The sequence below is a fragment of the Hipposideros armiger genome, unplaced genomic scaffold (assembly GCF_001890085.2).
Source record: "Hipposideros armiger isolate ML-2016 unplaced genomic scaffold, ASM189008v1 scaffold_477, whole genome shotgun sequence".
NCBI classification, from domain to species: Eukaryota; Metazoa; Chordata; class Mammalia; order Chiroptera; family Hipposideridae; genus Hipposideros; species Hipposideros armiger.
In genome coordinates, this window is record NW_017731827.1 from 523,971 (window position 1) to 543,161 (window position 19,191).

At 43.9% G+C, this 19,191-nt stretch overlaps 2 protein-coding genes across 6 annotated transcripts in view; one reads left to right on the plus strand and one right to left on the minus strand.

The window, feature by feature from the left end:
• The window catches only part of PLA2G5 (phospholipase A2 group V), a 45,065-nt gene that overhangs the window by 15,621 nt on the left and 10,253 nt on the right, over nucleotides 1-19,191 (plus strand). For 3 of the 5 annotated variants that reach the window (XM_019666730.1, XM_019666731.1, XM_019666728.1), the window contains exon 1: nucleotides 9,352-9,735. The exons of 1 other annotated variant lie outside the window; for it this stretch is intronic. The gene's annotated coding sequence lies outside the window, so the exon portion shown is untranslated. Of the gene's footprint in view, nucleotides 1-9,351; nucleotides 9,736-12,442; nucleotides 12,482-19,191 lie in introns of those variants that run through there. One more of the 5 variants, XM_019666733.1, reaches the window with a different exon arrangement.
• LOC109395579 (cytochrome c oxidase subunit 6C) lies at nucleotides 1,248-1,650 on the minus strand. The gene has a single exon (XM_019666738.1). It carries the CDS (start codon nucleotides 1,614-1,616, stop codon nucleotides 1,389-1,391), a length of 228 nt encoding a protein of 75 aa, XP_019522283.1. The 5' UTR covers nucleotides 1,617-1,650; the 3' UTR covers nucleotides 1,248-1,388.

Sequence of the window (19,191 nt, forward strand, 5' to 3'; positions counted from 1 at the left end):
GCTTCCTGTTGAGGCAGAAACAGCAGCCCCCTTGGCAGACCAGCTTTGTGATGTGGCCCTGGGAGTCGTTTTTGGAAACTCAGCCTGCTTTTCCAGCACTCCCAGTGATTCTGTAGGATTCATTGCCCTTCTGTAAATATTTTTCTTCTAAATAAGCTAGACTTCCAACCTTGAGTGGTACCCTAGGGGAAGTTTGTTGGGGGCATTCTATGGCTGTGGACAGGAGGAAGTGTGCTGTTTGAGGAAGTGGGAAAAGGCCAGCTGGATGGAGCACAGAAAGTGAAATGGAGGTGAAGAGATCAGAAGGCACCAGATTGCTGCAGGTCTTCTGGTCTTCTTCTTGGCTCAGCCTGTGGCACTGGGAAGCCATGTTGTGTAAGATGAAATCTTATGGATTAGCCCTTATTGTCAATCAATTCAGAATGAGAGAGAGGGAGAGAGGGAGAGAGAGAGAGAGAGAGAGAGAGAGAGAGAGAGAGAGAGAGAGAGAGAGAGAGAATAGTGGTAGGTTTAGGGTAGATATGAAGAGAACCTTATTTTGGGGATTTTTTTTAAAGACCCAGAGGCAACCAGAGGCTAGTGTTGGAATGGCCTTATAGATGAGGCCAGGAGCTCCTTCGGGGGCTGGATAAAGCAAGTCTCTCATGGTAGCAGGGGCTGGACTGAATGACCTTCCATGGCTCATGCAGCTTACTGCTTCTGTACCTCCCTTCCGGGTTGGCTGCATCTCTCCATTGCTCAGACCTCTCTTTGGGATTTGATCCAGGGACACAAATAAACACATCTTTTTCAGAGAATGTACTTCATTCTGTTTTCCACTTGAGAAAACTGGCACCAAGCATGGCCCTCTCCCATTTGCTCCACCCTGACCTGTCTGCTGCCCTCATGTCATAAATCTCTCAGCACAGCTATGAATGTGGGCTTCTCCTTCATGCTTGAAATAAGTAGGACCCCAAAGAATCCCTCTTTCTACACGTCTTACGTCAAAGGACCTCTCCTAAGGATAAGCCCCCCGCCCCCTTCCTTCCCTTGGGGATAAGCCAGCCCACTGCTTTTTTTTTTTTTAATAAGGGCTGCATGTCTTCGGATATTGGTATTTGTGTATCTCATCTGTCCACCAAACAAGGAGCTCTCCAAAGTCAGGGGGCTCTCCAAGCATGGAGCTCTGCCTCTCCTTGCAGACTGAGAACCCCTTGAGAACATGCAATGGTCTTTCCATCAGAAAGGAAACTCTCCGCATCTCATACTCTTTTTTTTTTTTAACATTTAATTGTTTATTTACCAAGAGAAACTATCCCTTAGCCCAAATATCCATGTTTCATAGTTCAGGAACACAGCTCAGTGACAAACTTCCGTGGAAATCAACTCAAATTCTTTACACTCCGAAATCACTTTGCACTCTGAAAAATACCAGCCTTCCTCATCTCCTCAAAATCTTTCATGGAATCGTAAGTTCTGTAGAAATCTGCATATGCCTTCTTCCTTGGTTCTGCCACAGCAAACTTATAGAAAGCTGCAACCCCCAGGGAAACAATGACTGCTCCAACAATATGAACTCGCAGACGCTTGGCCAGAAGGCCACGCATCTGAGGTTTCGCCAAAGCACTGGAAGACATGGTAGCTATATTCTCCCTTAACACCAACGTCCTTCCGGATCCGCATCTCATACTCTTACATCTCCCCGTGTCATGCTCCAAGAAGGTGTGAGAAACTTGTCCCTTCAATTCAACCTACATGGAGAGTGCCAGGACATAGGCGGTGATCAGGGTGGTCCTCTGCAGAGAAAAACCTGTTAGCATTAGGGGGATCAAGTCGAGTCCCCCCTCCTCTCCTAAGCTGAAAACTCACAGGGGACTTGCTCTGGACCGACAAGGTGAGATGGTTGCCGCTGTGTATCTCTTTCCCGTAGCATATAGCACAGGGCCTGTGGAAGGGAAGGGCTCCACAAGTGTGTGCTAAGTGAATGAATGAATGAATGAATGAATGGTGAATATGTGGGTGCAGAGGGCCCATCCCAGACACCAGGTAGAAGGACAACAAGATGAATTCTAGGCCCCACCTTTGGGAGGCTCTGAGCTGACTGATGTGTACACTGCTTGTCTGGGTCATGATTGGCTCATCACTGGACAGAACTGTGGCCCAAAGTTCTAGAGCCTCAGGACCTGCAGCTGAGAGGGCCCAGGGAAGGTGCTAGGGGAAAGCTCACTCATGGGCTATTGAAGAGTTTGTGTTGGTTTAAATCAAGAGTTTGATTTCCTCACAACAAAAAGATGCCCTGGTTCGTGCTGCTGCCCATTCCATCATTTCCTTACTGACTTTCTGAATCTATTCAACTGCAGCAAAATCCTGTGTGGCTCCAGGATCGAGCCAGGGACTTCTCTAGCCAAATGTCCCCAAGGCCACCTGTGGTCAGACGTGAAGGGGAAGAAGGTAGTCTAAGTGTGCCGAGAATCCTGGGTTTTCCAGCCAGCCCTGGGGAGATGACAGGCCTGGAGCTGGGTTTCCCGTTAGCTTTGAGGTGTGAAGGCTGGCAGCGGAAGGAGGGAGCCGCCTCTGAACATTGCTTAACGGACCAACGGAGGGATGAGCAGGGGGTGGCTGATGCAATTGGACTCTTGAAAGCCCCACCCTGGAAAAGGAAGAGCAAGGCGCTGATTTGGAAAGCACGTGCCTCCCAGACTACAAATAAAGAACGCAGAATGTGACGGGCCCTTCATGAGGATGGAACTCAATCATCTCATTGACAGGTGAGGAAGCTGAGGCAAGGAGACTTCGTGGCAGAACTGGGACGCCAATCCCCTCCCAGTCCTTGCACTGTGCCATGGCTATCCGGGGACATGAAGTTTGTTTAATCCACCACCTCCCTCTCACTGTGTTTGCCACCTGGCTTAAAGTATCTTTCAAGTTCAGCAGCACGTCCTTCCTAACTCCAAAGAAGCCATTGTCTGGGCAACCCCAGCAGTGAACTTCACCGCCTCTAGAACATGATATGCACTTGACTTGTACAAGTACAAATATTTGGTTATGCTTTTGGCTTCCATAAAGTGTTACTGACCTTTTGTTGAGTTTCACTGAGACACGCGAAGTTCGTCTCCGCTGACTTGTTTTGTTGAAACAATGAGTCCCAATGCTTTTTGGAAGTAGAAAATGAATCTGATTCAGAAAGAAAGGGCAGTGAAAACATGGGTTAAAAAAACATGAATTGAAAACAAAACAAAACAAAAAACAACCTCCCAAAAATATTGATTAGCATTGTCATGAAATCAGATATTTCTTCCCTCCTTAGAAAACAGATCACAGAGGGTGGCCGCGAAGACTTGTTTGTCTGTTTGCAAGTTCTGCTTCTCTGAGTGTGGACCACATACCAGCAGCATTAATATTACCAGGGAACTTGTTAGAAACGCAAAAATCTCAAGACTCACCCCAGATGTGTGGGTTAAAATCTTCAGCTTAACAAGATCCCAGGGTGATTTGTAGTCACGGTTAAGATTTGAGAAGCACTGTTCTTGAGCATGGAAGCCAGTCGAACATAAAATAGGCTCTGAACAAAGAAAGTTACCATTGTAATCGAGAAGGTATGGAATCATGTAAAAGCATTTATTGCCACAATGGTTCTTTTTAAATGAATACACTTTGCTTTTTTCGAACAGTATGAGATTTACAGAAGAGTAGTACAGAATTCCCATATATGTTCTCCCAACCAGGACACCCACACAATTTCCCCACCATTAGCATCTTTCATTAGTGTGGTACCCTTGTTACAATGAATGAATTAATATTGATACATTATTATTAACTGAAGTTTATATTAAGATGGACACTTTGTGTATGGATTATTTTCTCCTCCCTCTCCCATCTCTGAGTCAAGCCCTTGTTCTCAGTCTAGTTGTGGAGGACGGCAGCTCACTGGCCCATGTTGGTATTATGAGCATTGCGCTCTACCTGGCTGAGGCAGCTGGTCTCAGGCCAGCGGCCGGCCGCTCACGGTGGCCCAGCTCCAGGTCGAGCCATTGTTCACAATCTTAGCCACAGAGGGCGCAGCTTACTGGCCCATGTGGGAATTGAACCGGCAACCCTGTTGTTCAGAGCTCACGCTCTAACCAATTGAGCTGTCTAGCCCCCCTGCCCCCCCCTCACCGTGTATGGCTTTTGACAAATGCATAATGTCATTGTATCTTACAGAATAGTTTCACTGCCCTAAAAGTTTCCCGAGCTTCATCTACTCATCTGCTCTGCCTATCCCAAACTCCTGGCAACCACTGATCTTTTTACTGTCTCCATAGTTTTGCCTTTTCCAGAATGTCATACCTTTGGAATCATGTAATATGCCGACTTTTCAGATTGGTTTCTTTCACTTCATTGTATGCATTTAAGGTTCCTCCATGTCTTTTTGTGACTGAATGATATCTCACTGTGTGGATGTACCACAGTTTGTTTATCCATTTACCTACTGAAGGACATATTGGTTGCTTCTAGTGCTTGGTGCATAAAGCTGCTATCAACATTCACATGCAGGTTTTTCTGTCCATGTAACTTTTCAACTCAACTGAGTAAACACCTAGGTGTGCAATTGCTGGGTGGGATGGTAAGACTGTATTTAGTGTTGTAAGAAACTGCCAGATCGTCTTCCAAAGTGGCTGTCCCATTTTGCATTCCCACCAGCAAAGGATGAAAGTTCCTGTTGCTCCACAACTTTGCCAGCATGTGGTGTTGTCAGTTTCTTTGGATTTTAGCAGTCCTGATGGATGTGTCATGGTTGTTTTCAATTCCCTGATGACATATGATGTGGAGGAGCATCTTTTCAACTGTGTATTTACCATTTGTATATCTTCTTTGGTGAGGTGTCGGCTCAGATCTTTTGCCTTTTTTTTTTTTTAAAAAATAGGGCTGTTTGTTTTCTTACTGTTGAGTTTTAGGAGTTCTTTGTATATCCTGAACACAAGTCCCTTGACAGATAAGGGTTTGGCAGACATTTGCTCCTAGTCTGTGGCTTGTGTCTTTCACAGAGCAGCAGTTTTAAATTTTAATGAAGTCCAACTTAACAATGCTTTCCCCGTTTCCACGTTCAGCAGTGTCATGTTAGTAGCTTGAAATCAGCCATAATGGGAGTACTTACACTTTGGAAATTGAGAAAACTCTACAAAGGTTTTTTTTTTTCTCACAAGAATTACTGTACTTCCCCATGTATAAGACGCTCCCATGTATAAGACGCACCTTAATTTTGGGGCCCGAAATTTGAAAAAAAATGTATTACATAAAGTTATTGAACTCAAGTTTTATTCATCATGAAAAAGCGAAATTTGAAAAAAGTGGGAAATGAAAGTAAAAAATCTACAACCACTGTATAGGACGCACCCAGTTTTTAGACCCCAAATTTTTTAAACAAGGGAGCGTCTTATACATGGGGAAATACGGTTGTTGTAAAACATTTGCCAGCATACCACACCACAGCCTCCTGCTAACATGCTATTGAATCATCCCAGTTGGCCTATTATGATTTTTTTAATGTATCAGAGAAGTTTTTCATTTTGGGTATATATGTAAAATGTTGGTTCTTTATTTTTCTTTTGATTGAATTGCTCTTATTTTTCCACATTTCCCTACTAATAAGAAGATATGGCTATGGTCATTTTGTTTTTACCTGGGTAAGAATTCCTAAATAATATAAGCGTTTTTTTCTCAATTATTACTGTTATTTGTTTATAAATGACTTTGATATTAATGATTAGACAAACCGGATTATTGATGCAATTTTATCACAAATTATTATTTGTTTGAGAAATAAAAAACAATTTTATATATAAAATTAATAATTGCAAATAATTTAATTAAACTAACATAATAAAGGAGAAGAGGAGCTTTTATAACTTCAGAAAACTGATATTTTGAAAATATCTAAAGTCTTTCAAACTGTAAGTAATACTTATATTTTGTGAATTTTTCAGAATTTTATTTAAGGAATTAAATACAATTTGACATGAAAATAACCTCCTATTTTGTTTTACTGCATGCTTAGTAAAGTACCTGTCTTATTATAGGCACTCAGTAAATAGATGTGGAAATAATGAATCTGTTAAAGTAAAAAATAAGACAGAAATACCTGTCACCTCTCCTGGAATTTAATATTTTGCTGTAAGTCTTAGCCAATGGAATAAGACAACAAAAATGAATAGGTGTAAAATTTAGAAAAAAAAAAGACAAAATTGCCATTTGCAGACACCATGATTGTTTTTGTAAACAATCCAAGAGATAATAACATTATAAACTAATAGAATTTGACAAAGTTGCTAAATACAAGAACATTATATAAAAACTAAAGTCATCCCTACATTTCACCAATTATCCATCAATTAGAAAATGTAATGGGGGGAAAAAAAGATGCCATTTACAATGAGAAAAAAAAATTAGAATTTTTAGAAAAAAATCTAATATATGTGAAAACTTCTATGAAGAAAAAACATAAAATGTTATTGAAGAACCTATTAGAAAATCTAAATAAATAGGGAGTAAGACCATGATATGTTCAGGGTTGGCACGACTAAGTATCATCACATAATCTACAAAATTCAATTGAATTCCAATAAAAAACCCAATGGGAGTTGTCATGGAATGAGAAAAATTGATTCTATAATTCATATGGAGGAGTAAAAGTGTAAGAATAACCAAACATTTCTAAAGAAGGAAGAAGAGAGACTTTTTTTAGTATATGTGAGGACTTAAAAGTCGCAGTAATTAGGCGGAGTGATATTAGGGCAGGTGTAGACAAATAGATCAAAACCAAACACAGAAAGCCCAGAAATAGACCTAAGAATAGGTAGAAACTTATGTGATAGAAGCACCATTAACATTAGAGGGAAAGGTTGGACCATTCAACAAAAGGTGTTGAAATACTTGACATTCCTTACGGATACACAAAATTACCCTCCTGCTTCATACAATACACAAAAGCAAACCCCTAATGGATTCAAGGATTAAATTCTGAATGTAAAAACTAAAATCCTAGAGCCAATAAAAGAAAATACAGAAAACTCATTTTATGACCTCAGAGTCACGAGGAACTTTTCAGACAAGGCACGAAAGCAGATGTCGTAAAAGTTAAAAGTGTTTGTACAGTAAAAGATGCCATAAAGGTGAAAGGCAATTAGCATGCTTTGAGAATATATGTGCAACACATATAGTAAAAGATTCTCTTGTCAGTCTCCTGCTTTCTAGAAGCAGCTCATAAGGGGAGGAATGCACAACCCTCACCTCACCCCTGCTCCCAAGTAGAGCTGAGCAGGGAAACGATAGGGATGGAGCTGAGGACACGAAGGGCCATAGTGTGAGCACGGGTACTACAGACTATTCATTAAGGAGGCAATCCAAAAGGTCCACAGATTGCAAGTGAATGCAACACCTGATTCATGTTTGAATTCTGGATTGGAAAAAAAGCAACCAAATTGGTTATAAAGGACACAATTGGGGCAATAAAGGGAAATTGGATATTGGACATTTTTTTTTAAGATTTTATTTTTTTTATTTTTATTTATTTTTTATTGGGGTATTGGGGGGGGAAGGGAACAGTGCTGGGGAATTGGGGGAAGGGGAACAGACAAGTTGCTGTCGTTTTGTTCTTCAGTCTAGTTGTGGAGGACGTTGCTTCACTGGCCCAAGATGGCACCATCATTGCGCTCTTCCCGGGTGAGGCAGATCAGTCGCCAGCTTCTGGACGTCCACTCACTGCGGCTGCTGGCCGCTCACGCCAGCTGCTGGCTACACACGGTAGCCCATGGCAACCCACTGCCACAGGGGCTACAGCTTACGCCGTCGCCGGTGACTCACGGCAGGGATATTGGACATTTTAAATAGCTACGAGACAATAGTATTATTGCATCAATGTTGAATTTCTTGAGTGTCATGATTGTGTTGGGTTTTATGTAAGATAAAGCCCTGTCCTTAGATGACAGATGCTAAATGATTTAGGATGGTGTGTCTGCAACTTACTCTCTACTGTGTGTGTGAGAGAGTGAAGTGAAGTAATTGTAGCAAAACGTTAACACTTGGTGAATTGAAGGGGTTATGAGTGTTAATAGCAGGAATCTTGCAACTTTTCTGTAGATTTTTAATTTTTCAAAATAAAATTTTTGGGGAAAATGTGTATACTCTACTATTCAACATTGCCCTTTTCAATATATAACTTAGAATAAATCAGATCTATAGGTCTCCACATGGATGGAGTGAAGTGGTTACCTGTGGGCAGAGAAGAAAGGAGCAGAGAAGAAAGGATGAAAATAAGGTGGGAGAGGGGGCAAGGAAGAATTTCAACTTACTCCATAAGGCTTTAATTCTTAAAAAAAAACACACAAAAAAACCCCCACAAACTGAAATAAAAGCAAAAGCCAATATAGACAAAAACAAAAAGAAAATTAAAAAATATTATTCTGAACAGTGGTTATCTTGGGTGGATATGGGGAAGTTTCACTTTTAACTTTACACATTCCTGGATTATTTTTAATGATTTTTTTCTTCCCTCTGGTCATGAGGAAAAAAGGAAAGATCTGCTATCTGTAGTGTATTAAGGATTAGACCCGTCAAACTAGGAGCTGTCCATCTGGAGAAACAGTCCTTTGAAGCTCGTGGGAATCTCTAGGTAGCTGTGTGACCTTGGCCAGCTCCCTGGACCCCATTGTCTGAAGGGCACTTTTTCCTGTAGAGTTAATGTCTGTATTAAATGGGATGAATCATGTGTTGTGCTTAGCAGAGTGCCTGGTACACAGGAAGCACCCATAATAATCCCACCACTATTATTGCTGCAGCTGCTGATATCATTATTCCCCAGCCTGCCCTGGCTGGCGGGGGTCCCTCTCCACGCGGCTGCTCCAGGCTTATCCACTCCTGCACTTTTGCAATGGTTTTGGCGGCACGCTCATTCATGTGCTGTCTCCACCATTAAACTGCAAGCAAGGAGCGCCGTAGCCCCTCTCCTTATTCATCTCCATACCTGGCGGCTGGTACACAGTAGATACTCAGGAAATTATTTTTGCGTGAATGATACCACCAACGTTCTGGCCACTGGTCCCCACTCTCAGAACTCACTTCCAGGAGTATATGTGTTTCCTCGGCGGCTCCAATAACCCCCACTCTGACCACCTTTCTCCCCACCTCTTTTCCTGGGCATCCCATGCCCAGGGTCTGTGTTCATGCTCTTGCCTCAGCCAAGACTGAGGACCCCAGGGACTCAGAGAGTCAAGTTATTTAGCAGGCTGTCAGATCCTTAAGAAAGGTCTGCGCTCAAGTCCAGGGTGACGGTGATTACTCCAGGCTGTGGGGATTAGCAAGGGCTTCATGAGGCCGGATAAGGCTGTGACCTGTATAATTCAGGACTCAAATCCACCCTCCACGGGAATTTTCTGGGTGACTGCCCAGGCCCCTTTGGCAGGAGAGCCAGCCCCAGTCTCTGCGGTTTTGCTGGACTTCCTGCGTTTGTGAAGGCAGCTGGGGACTGGGCAGAGGAACGCCTGGCTGGGTCCAGGCGGAAGTTTCGTCTCATCACCTCCAGGCCTGTCTTCACCGCTCGCTCCCATTCACGGCTTTCATATTCTGCAGCCCAAGAGCCTGTTGGGATCTGCAGCCTGTGGACCCCAATGTGGGGATTGGAGGCTGGGAGTCAGCAGGGCCAGGGGCTCCGGGCTCTGCCTGATGAGGCTACTCCCGGGAGCAGGCCACAGGAGCAGGAGCTGATGCCAGGCCAAAGAGGTCAGTCACGGGCATGGGGGCTGCATATACCAGGGAGGACGAGCCAGCTGGAGCAGGAAAGAATGGAGAAGGTGGGGCCTGGAGGGCAAACAGGGGTCCCCGGGAGGGGTGGGCAAGGCACAGACCCTGTCAGAGGAGATCCCTCAGGCTGCTGGGGTCCTTTGTCCATAAGGCGTTAAACCTTGTGAGCTGCGTTGTTCTTAAGGAGGCAAGCCCACACCTGAAGGGAAGGTGGAGGCCACCCGGGAGATCTCCTATAAAATTAGGGGCAGAGCTGGGCAGGATTATGCGGAGGGTTAGAGCTAGAACTTATGTTTATGTTCACCTGAGGCCTTGGCGGAATTGCTTTTTAACTCAAACCACAGGAAAATATGCGTCTTTGCGACTAGGAATAGTCAGTATCTATTTAACATTCTATAACGTTTTCTGAGCATCCACTGAGTGCACACACTTTGTTACACGTGGAAAGAAACACACGAATGAGGAAAACGCCATCCCCAGTCCTTTCAGGGAGACCTCTCTCCTGCCTTCCTCTGTCTGTCCATCCTTCCTAGCCCTCCTCTCCATTCACCCCTAGATTTCCCTCTGGAAGGCAGAAAGGCTTCTGGCTAAGTATATGTGGCCTCAGGAATCAAACTGATTGGGTTCAACTCAGAGCTTGGGCACTTGACAGCTGTGTGACATGGGTGAGCCGTTTCTTTTCCTTTGAGCCTCGGTGTCCTAATCTGCAAACTGCATATGAGAGCAAGGCCTACCTCAGCATAAAATGGGATAAGCACGTAAGCAACTTAGCATGGTATCTGTGCTCAGTAAGCATGAGCTATTTCCATTAGTCATTCAACAAACGTTTTTTCGAAAACCCAACCTGTGCCATACAGTGTACCAGGTGCTGCCAGGGGTAGAGATGGAGTCATCGCCTAATTTGTTCATTCATTGATTCTGTGAGGCAGTCAGTAAATGTATAGTAAGCCCCACACTGGGCACTGGAGATGATAAAATAAAAGACACAGTCCCTGTCCCCAAGTCGCTCAGTCTGGTGGGGTAGATACTGCAGTACCATAGGATTGATGTTACGATGAGGCAGATCACAGAGAAGGGGAACCCCTCCTGTTTCGGGGGGGGGGGTAGTAGATTCAGAGGGCTTTCTGGCAAAGGCAGACCTGGTCTCCTTGATGATTCTCCAACTCGCAGCCATGTTCCTGCTTCAGGCCTTTGCACGTGCTCCTCTGCCTTCCATCGGCCCGGATCACTCTTCTTCAGGACGTTCCCATAGCCTGCTCCCTCACCTCCTTCATAGCTTCGCTCAAACGTCACCCCCACAGTGAGAGCTTTCCTGGTCACTCAGTTTAAATTGACCACTCCCAGGGCCGGCTGAGTGGCTCAGTTGGTTAAGAGCTCGCTCAAAGGTTTGAGCTCTGAGCAACGGCAGTTCGAGTCCAGCCCGAGCTGAGCTGCCGTTAAGCTGCCAACAGGTGGCAGGATGGCTCAGCTAAAAACAAAAAAATTGAAACTGACCACTCCCACTGTCAACACACACACACACACACACACACACACACTCCCATCACTCTGTCCTGCTTTATTTTTCTCCATAGCATTTATCACCACCTGCCACACTGTGTCTTTTATTTGTTTCCTGGTCTATTTCTGTCTCTTTCCACCAGAACACAAGGTCCATGGGGACCATGAGGATGGAGTTCTCATCTGTTTTGTTCATTGCTGTTTCCCCAGAACAGAGCCTGGCACATAGTAGGTGCTTGCTAAGTCATTATTGAATGATAAGCATGTTAAGTCTAGACAGATGAGTAGAAGTTGAATAAGAGGAAAAAGTCAAGGGAAAAAGTCCTGAAAAGGGACAGAGGGGAGACAAGGAGTGAGATTGAAAGAGGGAGAGGAGAGAGAGAGAGAGAGAGAGAGAGAGAGAGAGAGAGAGAGAGAGAGGTTGGTGTGTTTGGGAAACTGCAAGGGCTTGCATCAGGCATGTTCCAGGAATGCACTAGGGCGCATGGTGGTATATAAGGCGAGGCTGGAGAGGGTGGCAGTGGGGCCAGATCATGAGGGGCCATGTAACTGTGTGGGAATCAGGTTACCCATGACTTTGGCAGCACATGGTATGTGCTGTCATAGAGGTGAGGAAGATGAACCCAGAAACGGAGGAAGATGCCATGAACTTGGCCTGGCAGGCATCAGGGAAGGCATCGAGAAAGAAGTCGCACCTCCTCTTAGGCCCAAGGAAGGCGTTCAAATATTATTTTTGGTATCACAGGCCCTCTAAAGGCCTATTGTGATTTCCCCTGTTGACCTTAAAAATAAAATATCCAGTTATTTTACGAGTAAAATGTGTTTACTTGGGAATAGCTGAGAATTGCAATTCGGAAAAAGCAAGCTATGCCAAAACCAAAGGCATGTCCAGAGAGCAAAGGAGAGGTGTTTGTTTTCATTCCATTTTAGGAGGAAATTAAGGAGGGCTGTTTTGAACGAAAGTTCCCTGGAGAAGAACAAGAGTTGGAGGTTGTGGCGGCTTCTCATTGGGGGCAAGCTGTGGTTAGCATGTTGTTACTGGTCCGGGGAGGGGGTCTTCCTTCCTTTTATTAAGGCAGAAGGTGAAATGCCCCATGGGATTAATGTCCTCCCTTGTCAAAATAATTCTTGTCTTTCTTCTTCCTGTTGGTTACACAGGCTGCAATGAGTGGTGCCTGTATGAGGTGTGACCTGTTCAGCGCTTCCCGACTCCACTTTCAATGAGGTTTCCTTTATTTATTTTCACCCCCCCCCCCATTCTCACAGACAAGATTATAAACTCTTGAGTGCAGCAGCTAATGGACGTAGCTTTGCATTCGTTTCCTGAGCGCCGCACTGGAGCTCTGCTCATGGAAATGACTTGGGAAATGTTTGCCGGGTTGGACTGGGATTGGAGACAAGTGGAATGGCCTGGAATCGTGAGTGCTGGGACCATGAGCCTAGAATCTTGGGCGCCAACCTGGATCTTGCCCTTCAGAACAATTGCCTGTTCCATGGTTCCTCTCTCCTCCAAAAATAAGAGGCGACATTACAGCGTAGAAAAACAAGTAGGCTTTTATCAGGTTAAAAAGAGAGCAAAGAACATTCCAGGTGGAGGGAACAACAGAAAGAAGCAAAGGCAGAAAGAAAGGCTAGTCAGGGTATGTTTCTTGAGTGTGAACAGTTTCTTTGGTTTTTCAAAGATAAAACAAAACAGGGACTTGCGATCAAGTAGGTGTTTGGGTTTGCATTGTGAGCAAAAGTTTTGGTGAAAGTTGAATTTGAGCTTGTTATTATTAAACAGTAGCAAACTGGGGGAGACCAAGACAGGACTAGCTGTGTGTATCTTCAGAGCAAGCTGTCATATAAAATGGCTTACACTCAGCAGGGCTGCCGCCCCCTCTCGACTTATTGGTCCACCCATCCAATCATTCTTTTACTCCCAAAACAAGTATCAACTACCAAACATGTATCGGGCTCTGTGCTGGCTACTGATAATATAATGGACAAAGGTTGACACGTTTCCTGCCCTCTAGTGGACCGGATAGGTGACATAAGTCATAAACTGGTATAGAAATAAATTAATGAGAGTTAACGGTGATGGTAAGTGCTGTGAAGGAAAACAAAACCAGAGTGGTGTGAGATTAACTGGAGGAGGAGGAGCTGTCCCAGGGTCCAGGGAGGCCTCCTGGAAGAGGTGGCATTTAAGATGTGACCTGGAGCTGATACTAATGCTAAGTGTTAGTGTTCTAGGCAACGGTAGCGGCAAGTGCCAAAGCCCACAGTAGAAAAGCTTGGAGTGTTCAAGAATAGGTGAGTATGACAGTACACACTGTCGCTGAATGTCATGCCTGGTGGGTGCCCTGGAACTCATCCAGTCCCCATCCTGCTCAATTGATGTCGCTCATTACAACATCCTTGAACATGGCCCCCTGTGAATCACGGCTGGGGGGCTGGGGCCCCAGAAGGCAGGGAGCACAGAATATTTGACAGTTCTCTCCATGCCATAGACTGTCAACTGAAGGGCTCCTGGTGTTTCGGTTTTTCTTTTTGTGATCTTGGTTAAATGTAATTTGTTAAACACTCGTACAGACTGGACCCACTGCTTCATTGCTGACATAGCTGACTCCATGTGCTTTCGACACAGGTTTCTCAACACTTGCGGAAAGCTCCTTTTCCTGAGAAGTCAAGCAGGGCCGTGTACCCACCTACTTCCTCAGTCTCCACCTCCCACACTCCATTTCTGGTCCTAAAATGTGGTCAATAAAAAGTGCCTCCAGGGACAGGAAGCTCATCTCTCCACGACAGCTTACTCTCCCCAGGACACTTGGGTTGCTAGAAAACGCTTCCTAGGCTCAAGCCAAAATCTGACTGCTTAGAGGGCGTGGGCCTGGTGCTGGCTCTGGAGTCCCATGGACAACTATGATGACTTTTACCCTGACAGCCCTTCAGAAATTTGGAGAAAGAGGCTGGATGCCCCCATCCACCTTCTAAACACCAGTCAGACCCCATTTCCTCCATCTGATAAGCATTCTATGACCCAGACACCCCTCAATTTTCCTGAAACCTTCTTAGAGTGAGGGCTCAGAACCAGGCACATCCCTCCAGATAAGGTCTTCTAGGAGCCCTAATTTTGGGCCCTTCACTGCTGCCATCACTGGCAAGACGGCCACTGCTGCTGTGATCAGACTGGTTCCAGGCTTGGGTATCACACATATGATTGTCAGGCTGTCTTCCTGTGCATTTCAGTTTGGGTGACCTTAGGGTAGGAACTCCCATATTTTGCCACGTATCATGCGTTCCCGTGTGTAATGCGCACTCACATCTTTGGCCCAAACTTTCAGGGGAAAAAAAAGTTTCGTTTTAATTTTTTAATTCAAATTTCTATCTGTTTACATTTAGGTACTTGTTTTCTGTATTATAATAAAGGGATTTTTAGTGTTTAGTTTTTGACATAGTATGGTACGAGAAATTTTACCTAACGAATAATTACAGAGCACAGGAACAGATACAAGGTATAAGAAATTTTATGTACCGGTAACAAATTTAAAATGTTTACACATCCTAGAAGGCCAAGAGCTCTTTGTCGTTGCAAGTTCATCTTAAGTTCAACAAAACCTATGATCCCATTCCAGGGTATTATTTTGCATTTCTAGAGTTACACTTTGAAGTCATAAATAAAAGAATTAAAAACATTTACACAAATACGGAATTAGTACCACTCGCATATAATGCTCACCCTTATTTTTCCCTTACAAATTTGGGCAAAAAGTGTGCATTATACACGGCAAAATACGGTATTCAGTCTCTTCTTACTGAACTCACATCATCTTGCTATTGGTTGAGGTCATTCTGGGCCACCAGGATGAATCAGAGACATGTCTGAGCTCCTTGGCCTGACACCCAAGGTTGTTTGTGACTTATTCAGTTGCATCTCTTCAGCTAGTCCTTCTCACCATTGCTAATTTCTACTAAACACATAAAGTTCCCTTTCCTAAGAAGTGAAGTATGGGCATTTCCCACCTTCTTAGTAAAAAATAGCAAATGTTTATTGAGCCCTTACTGTGTGCCAACACAATTCTAGACGCCTGCCATGTATCAACTCAGAACATAGGGACGGGGCAGGTAAAATGATTAAACCCATTGTTCAGGTTGGTAAACTGAAGCACAGAGCAGTTAAAAAAAACTTGTCCAAGGTCACACAGCTAATAAGTGGTGGTGGTCCCAGATCCTGGGCTCTTAATTCCCATGCATCCTGCCTCAGTCAGGGTGGGGGTGGGGGGTGCTCTGCACATTCTTGCCCAACTACTCTGCACTCAGTGACATTATGTTAGTGGAGTGAAATTGCCCATGGTGGAAATATTTACACTATACAGAAATTAGCATGTGTTAAAAGTCAGGGCTTTTTCCCCCCTGGAGAGCCAGTTATCAAATATTTACTAGAGTACTGCTGCCTAACGCCCCTCGTTACCTCATCACGTTATAGTTCCCTGAATAGGCCATTATAATGCCTGCCTACGAGTCTTGCATAAAGAGTCTTGCATAAACTTCTTCCACCTGGAATACCCTTCCTCACATTCTTGTCCTGTGAACTCCAATTTTCCTTTTTTTTATACAATTTTAAAAATTGTGATAAAAAACACATAACCTGAAATGTATCATCTTGGGCTGGCCGGGTGGCTCAGTTGGTTAAGAGCTTGCTCAAGAATGTGAGCTCTGAGCAACAGCGGTTTGAGTCCCGGCCCGAGCTGAGCTGCCAACAGGTGGCAGGATGGCTCAGCTAAAAAAATAAAATGTGTCATCTTAACCATTTTCAGTGCACTGTTCAGTGTTTGTAACTATACTTATAATGTTGTCCAACCATCACCGCCACCCATCTCCAATACTCTTCATCTTGTAAAACTGAAACTCTATACCTATTAAATAATAACTTTCCATTTCCCCTTCCCTTCAACCCCTGGTAACCACCATTCTACTTTCTGTCTCTATGATTTTGACAACTCTAAACATCTCATGTAAGTAGAGTCATATAGTATTTGTCTTTGCGACTAGCTTATTTCATTTACAGCAGTGTTCTCAAGTTTCAACCATGTTGTAGTATATTGCAGAATTTCCTTCCTTTTTAAGGCTAAGTAATATTACATTTATGTGTGTGCATATTTTGCTTATCCATTCACCTATTGATGGACACTTGGGTTACTTCCATGCTTTAGCTATTGTGAATAATTCTGCTGTCAACATGGGTGTACAAATATCTCTTTGAGACTCTCCTTTCTATTCTTTTGGGCACATACCCAGATGTGGAAATGCTGAGTCATATGCTAATACTACTTTTAAGGTTTTGAGGAGCCGCCATATTGTTTTCCCGGCGGCCATACCCTTTTACATTCCCGCCAACAGGGCACAAAAGCTCCAATTTCTCCAATTCTCTTAAAGATTCAGTACAGGTGCTGCCTCTTCCAGGAAGCCCTCAGTGGCCTCTCTCCTGGGATGGGTGCCCTGATGTGCTTACACTGTATTTACTGAACAACCACTCTATCCCAGACCCTGAGCTCAGCACTTGACACACAGGTTCGCATAAGAGATGACCTCTGTGCTCAGGTACTCACTGTCCCATTCCTGATGAACACTGAGAGGATAGGACTCAAGACCGGGTTCTATGGCAGGCCACTAGAAAGCCCTCCAGGAAGAGAGCAACAGTGAGGCAGTTTGGGCTTAAGACAATGGTGAAGACCAGGGCAAAGTTAATCACATGTTCAGTCTATGTGTGCGGCTGCTCTCAGTTCTGGCCAGTTGTTGCCATGTAGGAATCCAGAGCTAGGACTGCCGGATTTATAGTTAGAAATATAGTTGCGTGCTCTATTTGAAAGCAATTGCTAAGAGAGTAGAGCCTAAATGTTTTCATCAAAGGGAAAATCACATTTTTCTTTTCTTGTATATGAGATGATGGATGTTAACTAAATTTATTGTGGTAATCATCTCATAATATATGTAAGTCAAGTCATTACGCTGTATACCTTAAACATATACAGTGCTGTATGTTAATTATATCTCCATAAAACTGGGAAAAAGGGTCAATGAACAAAAAATAAATGAAGCCAACAATTTGGATTTCTATCTGACATCTCCTAATGTCTACATATTAGCAACTGATTCCTTTTTTTTTTTTTGAGACGTGTGTAGGATAAGAGGACAAGCAATACATTTCCTAGGGCTGCATGTAGCCCTGGGCTGAAAGTTTATAACCAAAGATTCAGTTTGATTCATCAAGCAATTCCCAATTAATTATTGGGAATTATGAGCAATAACTGCTACTCAGTTTTCGCTTCTCCATTTCGTATAAAGAAATCATGTGACACTTTGGTCAGGTGTCCTGTGAAAATCTCACTCTCTTCTTTTGTCTTTATTGGGTCTCCACCTTTTTCTGTAATGGAAAGGTCGTGAACTTGGGTGATAGATAGTTCAGGCTTAAGATTCTGGGTCCACTTGGCTAAGTGGACTAACACCTTGGCTAAGCTACCTAACACCTGCCCCTCAGTTTCCTTTCTTACAGAATGGGATCACAATGCTCACACGAGTTTGTGAGGATTAAAGATCACGAATGTCAAACTTGCCTTGTGCTGTGGCAGTGTATGCTCGCTGAGCACTGACCCTTTCTCACTCCTTCCTGAGCCATCAGCCTTGTAATCCCCTCTACCAGGAAATGCCAGAGTAGACAGTATGTGTGATAAATTCTGTAACATTCCAGAGACAGGAAAGCTTCCTGTGGAAGGAGGGAGGAATCAAAGAAAACTTCCTGGAGGAGAACTCAATGCAGGCTTTCTGCCAGTGAGCCTCCTGTTCATGTGCCAGCCTCCTGGGTGATGGGGAGGGGAAAAGGTGAGTGGGGCAGGGATATCAAACCATTTGATGAGTCCTGAGGTGTTTCAGCAGTTTGACTCTGAGCCACAGAGGGTCCAGGTGTCTCTGGCTGCCCTCAGTGGGGCTTCAGCCCTGGAATGAGCCTACACAAGATAGACACAGCAAGTGCCAGAGAGCAGACATGTTTATGGGATGTTTCATTCATTCCACAGGCATTTCTGGAAGACTTTTCCTGGGTCCAAAGTTGTTCTAGATGTTGAGGGTCAAAAATGAATCAGAGAAGAATCCTGCCCTCAAGAAGCTTCCATTCTATTGGGGGTGGGAGTGGTTGGGGTGTTTTAATTGATGATATGTGAATAGCTGGACCCATTACCAGAGAGGGGGGAGCTGGGAGAGGCTGGATTATGGGGGAGACAGGGAATTTAGTTCTGGGGTTTCTGCAAGACTCTGAATTAGAATCTCAGGCAGGTATTTGAATTTTAATTATAATATTAAATTAATATAATATTATTACATTAAAATTTGAAGACCTGCCTGATATTCAAATACCTGCCTAATATTTAAATTTGATAATAATTCAAATTATATTTGAAGTGTGCGCTGGGGCATTGGGATGAGTATGAAGCTAGAGCTGGAGGGGTCATGCATTCACTCAGCAAATCTAACTGAGCACCTACTATGTGCCAAATGCTGGGGGTACAGAAATGAAGCAGACACAGTGTCTCCCCTCATGGAGCTCTCGGTTTAGTGGAAAGACATAACAGCAATATTATAATATTTATAATCATTATGATTCACCAAGTACCTGGTAGGGCCAGGCATTGTGTTGAGTTCTTCTGCCTACCTCATCTCATTGAATTATCACAATTATGAAATGAAGCAGGCTCTATTATTGTCCTGACTTACAGATGATAAAACTGAGACCTGAAGAGGCCAGGTGACACAGGTGTTCAGAGGTGATATCCGGATTTGAATCCAGTTCTGTCTGACGTGAAGCTCAGGCGCTTTGACCTGACACGGTGCTTTCTCCTCATTCATATATTCAATCATTGGTTTGCTCAGTGTTATTGTGGAGTCAGAGCTAGTACTAGACAC

Coding starts and splice junctions, on each gene's coding strand:
- LOC109395579 (XM_019666738.1), bottom strand. CDS start 1,616: ATGTCTTCCAGTGCTTTGGCGAAACCTCAGATGCGTGGCCTTCTGGCC.